General features: G+C 34.4%; 1 protein-coding gene across 3 annotated transcripts; it reads left to right on the top strand.

The window, feature by feature from the left end:
• Positions 1 to 867: 867 nt before the first annotated feature.
• LOC110653843 (transcription factor TGA2.3) lies at positions 868 to 7,227 on the top strand. Of its 3 annotated transcripts, none has more exons than XM_058132305.1 (11): positions 868 to 1,214; positions 1,392 to 1,495; positions 1,635 to 1,711; positions 1,856 to 2,053; positions 2,608 to 2,685; positions 2,778 to 2,837; positions 4,661 to 4,738; positions 4,875 to 4,923; positions 5,851 to 6,122; positions 6,230 to 6,490; positions 6,592 to 7,227. In XM_058132305.1, exons 1-11 carry the CDS (start codon positions 1,180 to 1,182, stop codon positions 6,736 to 6,738), a joined length of 1,359 nt encoding a protein of 452 aa, XP_057988288.1. In that variant the 5' UTR covers positions 868 to 1,179; the 3' UTR covers positions 6,739 to 7,227. The 3 variants fall into 3 exon arrangements, with proteins under 3 accessions (XP_057988288.1, XP_057988286.1, XP_057988287.1); XM_058132303.1 differs by having other exon boundaries at positions 868 to 1,241; XM_058132304.1 differs by having other exon boundaries at positions 869 to 1,241; positions 6,230 to 6,475.
• The last annotated feature ends 1,142 nt before the right edge of the window (positions 7,228 to 8,369 follow it).

Genomic DNA, 8,369 nt, shown 5'->3' with positions numbered 1-8,369 from the left:
AAAATAAGCACTATATGTATATGCTTCGCGTATTTACAAAGTAAAATTATTTTATTATAAAAAATGAAATGATTTAACAAAATTTTATAATTTACCTCATATTTTTTGTAAATTAATACTTTTTTATAAAATAATTAATTATAAAAAAATTTATTAATTTAATAGAAAAAATAAATTTTCTTAATATTAAAAAAAGACATATAATATTCTTTTAAAAATTCAATAAATAAATTATATGTGATAAATTTTATTAAAAACTTATAGAAACAGATTACCTATTCATTATATTAAATTGAGAAGGTTAAAGAATATTAATTACTTTTTTTAAATTTTATTTTTATATTTAGCTCAATAATTATTTATACAATTTTTTAAAATTTATCTTATCACTATTCTTTCTCTTAGTTAGATGAGACAAATAATAATTAAACAAAAATTAAAAAATTAAAGAGTTTCTTTTATTATTTAAATTATTTAATTATTTTTTTTAATTATCATAAAAAACTTTAAATGGAAGATAAATGTAGAGAATGGACTAATTAACAATCAAAATTTATTTATTGAAAGAAATAAATATTACTTTAATTATAAAAATTTATTAATTAATAAAAATTTGTTTTTTATTTTATATTTTTAATATTTAAAAATTTAAATTGAATCACAAGGAATCATTAAATATTTTCAGTTTAATAATATTAAAATCAGCCTTAAAATGATGAAATTTTAAATTTAAATTTTAATTAAAATTAAAATGTTTTTTCTCATCTCTGATGCAAAGACAATGGTATAAAAGAGTTTAAAATTTACTAATTTATTCTAAAAATGAAAAAGAGAAGAATATAAATGGAAATGAATGTAATAAAGGGGAGAGCGGAAGGGGACGGAATAGGACAAGAGGATGAAGAGGATATGGGAAAGTGTGGGAGTATTGGGAAACTAAAATCCCAATCCAGAACGCAATAATAAAAATCCTGATAGCCTTTTCTTCTTTTTAGTAACTATGAATCAAAGGAAGCCGTACTGATACGCTATCCTCTTCATTTAGATCACTGCAAGATTTTCTCTTCCTTCCCTGCTCCAAGGCCACACTAATCCATTGCAAGAACCTCACTCTTTTCCTTTTAGCTCTCTCTCTCTATCTCTGTCTCTGCTCCACAAACATACATTAAAAACTCTCAGATGCAAAGCTTCAAGCATATTCCTCACCCTGAAAAGTACTGCCACTCTTCCTTCTCTCTCCGGTATTTTTCTTGGTTTCTTGCAACTTCCCTTTGTTTTTTGAGCTTTTCTTTTCTTATCTTTTTTATTCATTTTCTTTATTCATTTTCTCGTCTCTCTCTTGCTGTTATATTTTTTTTCCCCCTTTTCATTTCTCATGTGCATGGAAACAGAGGAGAAGATGGTAACCGAAACCAGACACGTTTTCCGGATCTTGGAGATCTTGATCAACCAGCTGCTGCTTTTCATCACTATGATGCTGTTGATTTAAGCTCAAGTATTCTTGTTTCTTCCTCATCTACTTCCCTCTCTTTCTCTTTCCTGATATGTATATTTATATATTTATGAATATGAATCTTTTACGTCTGGAAAGTTCAGTTTCTCTAACTACTTGTGCTATTTAAATGGCTTTTTAGGCTCCATGTTCAGTTTTAAATGGGGCAATGTTGCTGTTTTGTCCAATAACTTGCGATATGATGCTGCCCTAAACACGGTGCCTATTTCCTCCCACTTTTTTTTTTCCTTTCTCTTTCTGTTCGTACCTCTACATGACGATGAGTGACTATAACATACGGGTGGGTGTTGATTAATGAATGCTTTATCTGTTTGTTTGTTTTTTTTATTTTGTTGTCCATAGAATATTGGGTCTGCAGCGATAGCAACAACAGGAACAGGGTGTTTGGACACAGGGCAATACGTATACCACAAGGGGACAACGTTGGGTTCCTCGTTGGGAAACGGGCATAGTATTGACAACTGGGGGGACTCAGGGATGGCAGATAGCAGCCAACAGACTGACACTTCTACAGATGTTGATGCTGATGATAGAAACCAGGTCTTTTTTGGCGTCTCTTTCTCTGCAAATATGCTCTGTCTCTTTATTGTATGCTAGGTTATTGGGAATCTTTTTGGCTTAATGATGGTGGGTCACCTTTGAAATTGAGAATCTAATGTAAATTTGCTATGTATTAGCATCGTATTTTATTTCAAACTTGTTCTAGATTTTGTAGAATAATTTGCTTTTAGTTGTGTCTTGGCTGTTCTGACTTCTAGAGCACCACCGCTAGCACTATGTACTAAAAAAATAACTATTCTATTTAGCTAATGACCGGTGCCTCATAAACAGAAAATTTCCAAATCTATTAAAATTTAATAAATGATAACCATTTAGCCACGTTTGGAAACTAGTATTTTAGAAGAATTTAATACAATTGATTTCTTAGTTCTATGTTTGGGAACAAAAAAATTTAATTCTTTTTCATTTAAAAAAATTATTTTAAAATAAAAATCAAGCATGATCCTTAATAATTGCAATTATTGGCTGCCCACTAATTCCAGAAGCTTATTGATACAAGTTTCTGATTCATTATTCTTATCGATTGTGTATAGCTTCATGGAGTCCAGCATGGTCCTATTGCGGTTGTGGATTCCATGGATCAATCCAAGGCAAAAGCTGGTGATCAAAAGGTTATTGACATGATGCTTTTTCGGTAGTAGTTGTAGCAAAATAGTTTGGCGCTTGAAAGTCAAGATTAATAACTCATGCTTACTCTTTGTAGACTCTTCGAAGGCTGGCTCAGAATCGTGAGGCTGCAAGGAAGAGTCGACTTAGGAAGAAAGTAATGTGTCTCTATTAGCTACATGTCTATTTACATGCATAATTGAAAATGTTAAACTATTTTTAAATCTTAATCTTGCTATTTCTATATATATTTTTTATTTATTTTGTAGCCTATTTTATCTGTTGCTCCAATCTATGATGCACGGAAACGGGAGGCGGGAGCGTTTCCCCGTTCCGGAAACGTTTCCTCACCGGAAACGGTCGGACACGGCGAGGAAACGTCTACGGGCCGTTTCCGTAATTCCTTGAAATCGGAAACGCGTTTCCTTCGCCGGACACGCGTTTCTTTAAAAAACAAAAAAACAAAAAAAAGTCACACCTCCAGGAAGAAAGGAGAAAGCAAAGAAAAAAGAAGAAGAAGAAGAAGAAGGAGAGAAGGAGGAGTACCTGTGCGGCAGCGTGTCGGCGATGGGAGGTGACTGGTCTCTGCTTCCTTCCCCATCCGATGCTGCTCTGCCAATCAGCCTCCCTTCCCCGACGGCGCTGCTCTTTTTCATGGCTCTGCTCCTTGCCCGAATCTCCTATTTGAAAATTTTTTTTAATCATTATTATTATTTTCAATTTTCACTATATTAAAATATTCAACTTTTTATTTTCAGCATTTTAATATTAATTTTATTATTCTATATATTTATTGTTTCAATTATTTATAATTATAAATATATAAATAATCTAATTAATTAATTAAATAATTAATTTCATTATTTTTTTTAATATTTAAATTTGTTATATATATATATATATATATATATATATATATATATGTTATTTATTTATAAATATACTCCTATATTTTTTATATTTACGCGTTTCCCCACGCTTCCGTTTCCTATATTTTTGAAAATGCCGTTTCTCAGTGTCCGTTTCCGCGTTTCCCCGTGTCCGCGTTTCCGTTTCCGTGCTACATAGGCTCCAATCGTGGCATGGATAATTCGGCCTAGCCTATGTAGAGGGCATCTATGTTGTCAGCATTAGTTGATAACAGCATTAGTTGATGTAATACTCAGTTTGGCTCATAAACTAGCCTTTTGTGCACTTCTGCGTTCTACAGAATGAGCTGCAATACATGCTGGTGTAAAAATACGACCTTTTAGCATTTGGAATTTTGGTGTTCTTGACATCATTAAGGAAAAACTTATACTGCACTGTCTAAATTATTGACTTGTAGAATATTTTCCTAAATCTGTCGTTCTTTTTCCTCCATTGTGCTTAAAATTGCTGCATCGGTATATTAATGATGATGATGATTTTGAGCTTTCAAGTTGGTGATTTGGACATGAGGGCTGTTTTTTTGGCTTTAGGATTCCTTTTTTCCCTCCTCTCCTTGTTATTGAAATTGTTTTTGCAATAGCTGTTGTTATTTTGTATGTATGACCCGACCTGAAAGTTTTCGCGTTGCTGAATGATGTCTGTGGTATTGGCCTGTGTCTGAAGCCCACTACTGGGATGGGGGAACGTCTGTTGTATGGATCAGTATAAATATTGTAATATTTTGTTTAAAATATGTTCTGATTGATTATATCTTACTCTTTTTTATCACAGTAGAATTTTTTCTATTTTTCTTTGCCTGTGGACGTAGATCTTACAGTCAAACCAAATTCTGTGTTATTCTTTTTCTTTTTTTTATAATGTGTGATTATGTGTGGCTGTTATAACAATTGTGTTTCTCCTGGTTCATATATTATCTGATGTGGTGCTAATTAATTTTGTTACACCTAAAATAATTGGTTCATCATTGACCTCATTTGCTACAGCAATATTGATGTCTTAGTTAATGAATGAAGCATGTTTGAATTATTTATAGGTTTTGGTTTTGGATAGGCTTATGTCCAGCAGCTCGAGAATAGTCGACTCAGGCTTACACAATTAGAGCAAGAGCTTCAAAGTGCTCGGCAGCAGGTGTAAGAACTAAACTTTTTTGTTTTGTTGAAAAAAAAAAAAAAAGAAATCTTAGTGCATAGATTGAAAGTGGCCTAGTTCTCTTCAATGCATAGACTGAAATCTCTTTAATCCCTGACTTTTACATTTGCTGCAGAATATTTTTTTGGCAAGTGGATTTTCAGGGGACCATGGGGCTGGATGTGGTAAGGGATTTTTGAATTTTAATAGACAATGCTAGCTTGAGGTCCATGTTGAGCTTAGCTAGGGAAGCATCCCTTAGTGTTTTGAGTTGATTTATCTGATTATTCGCTGGTTACTAGATTTTGGCGTGTGGGGGAGTCAGTTTTACAGTATCTTTCATTCTTGAGATTCTTACATAACTGGCTAGCAACTATATATATAGGACACTATTTAATCAAAATTCCTTTTTTTTCCAAATGAGGGTTTTCCTTACTGCAGTGAATGCTATCACATGGTTCAGAGGGAGGGGGAAAAAGGGGGAGCCTTGGCCCCTAAATACTTGTAAATATATATATATATATATATATATATATATATATATATATATAGTAAATTTTAATTTTTGGTTAATTGGCTTCCTCATTTTTTCTTAACTTTTAATAGTTCATAATTTATTTGTTATGATTTAAGTTGAAGCATTAAAATTACTTGTTTATCATTAAATAAGCATGAAAGTCGAAGGCTGTGGGAAGAAGGGATATATCTTTTAAATCAAATAATGAGTTATTTGAAATGGTTAATGATCTTCATTAAGGACAGAAATCAAAGCAAATGGCTTTGCAAGCTAACTGCCATTGTGAACAATGCAATGGCTTCACTGTATGAATTTCATTTCTAGACCATACAAGTATCTACTGCTATATATATATATATATATATATATATATATATAATCTTTTGTGTTTTAACTTCTATGTGTGGGGGGTAATGTTGGTTTCGTAGTTGGCACCCTATATTCTTTGCTGATGCATTTTGCAATTCAACGGGCTGTTGGTCAAAGTCCTTGAAGATTATATGCTATCATATTAAAGGCAACTAGCTGAAAATCTTTATGATACAAAAAGATAATGTCCTGATAATGTTGGTTCTTCTGATTGATCATATTTTAGGGGTTGTTGCATTTGACATGGACTATGCACGGTGGCTTGAGGAACATCAACGGTTGATCAGTGATCTAAGAGCAGCTGTCAATTCTCATATGGGTGATAATGAATTACACCTCCTTGTTACTGGTGTAATGGCACATTATGATGACATATTCCGGCTAAAGAGCATTGGCACAAAGGCTGATGTATTTCACATGCTTTCAGGCATGTGGAAGACACCTGCTGAGAGATGTTTCATGTGGTTGGGTGGATTCAGATCTTCTGAGCTTCTTAAGGTAATTCAATCAGTTAAGGTTCTTTTTCATGTCTTTGATACTTGTTTAGCAGGTTGAATTGTTTCAGTTGACTTATAGCTTCAAATATTTCCTTTGTTATAATTTAGATACTTGGGAACCACATCGAACCCTTGACAGATCAACAGTTAATGGGCATATGTAATCTGCAACAGTCCTCCCAACAGGCTGAAGATGCCTTGTCTCAAGGAATGGAAGCTCTGCAACAATCCCTTGCAGACACGCTTTCATCCAACTCACTGGGCTTTACTACTTCTGGAAATGTGTCCGACTACATGGGCCAAATGGCAATTGCAATGGGCAAGCTTGCAACACTAGAGAACTTCCTTCACCAGGTAACATCATTTAGTGTAATCATGATTAAAATTCTTCACTTTAGATTATTGTCACATCATCATTATGATAATGAATTGACTAAGAATGCTGCAATTTGTGTTGTATCTATTGCCAGGCTGATCTTTTAAGGCAGCAAACTCTGCAACAAATGCATCGAATTTTGACAACACGTCAGGCTGCTAGAGCCCTTCTTGTTTTCAGTGATTACACTTCGCGACTCCGGGCACTCAGCTCTTTATGGCTAGCACGCCCTAGAGATTGACAATTCTCCCTAGCTAATTGCTCCAGGGATTTTCCAATGCAATAAAAGATTAAGCTATTTATCCTCCAGGGATACTCAGAAAATGATGACCTAACATCATTGGAACTGTTCTTTGACAGCCTTATTTTACTTCTAATTTGTCAAACCTGAAGTTCGGCATCTTATGGAAATGACTCCATTGAGAATTACCATGCTGAGTAGCATCTTGAGGGTAGTTAGGGATAGTAACCTTACATATGTAACCAACGCTTGTCCTCCTAGCTATGGATGGGACAAAATTGACAAACCTCATGATCTGTCACTGATCTGACATGTTACAGTGTGCTAACAGGCACCTAAATCAACCTTTTGGCTGTTCTCAAAATCAGTGGTTCTTCTAGGAATTCATAAAGGTATCATTGTTAAAACATTTCTGTCGACATGCATATTTTTAGACTCTTTACAAGTCTGTCTAAGAGTAATTTGAAACAGTTATATTTAGATCTATAATTGGTGTAATCGGTTTTATTTTGGCATATTCTTTACATTACAAGGTACAATTTCATGTTATGTTGAACAATGTAATGGCATTTTGTTTAATGACTAAAGGGCCACTTGCTTGTATGCTCGTCTCCTTCCCTTATTCATTCTATTTCTACCTGCAAATTAAATGAAGTCATTAGTGAATGGACAAGCAAAGCAGAGCAGATATGCGAGCTCTTTGGTTAACCAATCAAAGCACATACCGTGCCCACATTGTCTAGATTTGACAATTTGAGGGATGAACACCCCTGTTCCATTGCCTTTTCTCCACAAGTTCACAAGCCATCTCGGTACTGAATCAGTATTCCGCCTGTCCCACTCGCACCAGTCGACATAGCTTCCAGGTTGTAGTTTTGCTAGAAAACTACCATTTAATTTGTCTGAACCTGGCTTGCAAGCACGGAGGAAGTTTGAACATGTGGTTTCTGCAAAATCATCGTTATCATCAGCAATCAAAAGCAAAACCTGCCGCCTAAGCTCCGCATATAAAGCATCTTGATCGTCAACAGCCTCGAATTCCAGACAAGGGTCTCTGCTCAAATGTTTGTTGGCTTGAGATGGATTGTAATGGAATTGGAAGTCCATAGAAAGGTCAGACTCAGAGGTTCGTTTCTTGAGTTGAGGATTTGTTGTATAACATGGAGAAATGAGGTGGGCTTTTTATAGGATCTATCTCTAGAAAAGAAACATCTTTATTCAAGGCCAAAGCTTCAGGTTGCACAAATCTTATTCTGCGATCTCCAACAGGATCAACGGCACTCAGGAAATGTGCCTGTTTTTGTACGTTGTCAAATGTCTAGTTCTTGATTGCTTTCAACGCAAGTGGATGAAAATGACCTTAATTACGATTCCAGAGATCCAATGGACGTGGATTCAGAAGCTTGATTCACAGAACCTGTTTTCTATCGCTTGGGAATATCATAACTTTCAATCAAGAGAATCACACAATGATTATTGACCTTGACCATCACAATCAATCAATAATTAAACCTTAATCATATGGTTAGGCCTTCATTTCCAAACACGTGCCATTAGCTTGGCGCACAAAATTAGAGGTCAACATTATTTACTCTGGAGGCCGTTTCTGAAGTGTTTGTCTTTTTTTTAAA

The sequence above is a fragment of the Hevea brasiliensis genome, chromosome 13 (genome assembly GCF_030052815.1).
Source record: "Hevea brasiliensis isolate MT/VB/25A 57/8 chromosome 13, ASM3005281v1, whole genome shotgun sequence".
NCBI classification, from domain to species: domain Eukaryota; kingdom Viridiplantae; phylum Streptophyta; class Magnoliopsida; order Malpighiales; family Euphorbiaceae; genus Hevea; species Hevea brasiliensis.
The sequence above is the reverse complement of the archived record's forward strand: the minus strand, read 5'-3'. Positions and strand labels throughout refer to the sequence as shown.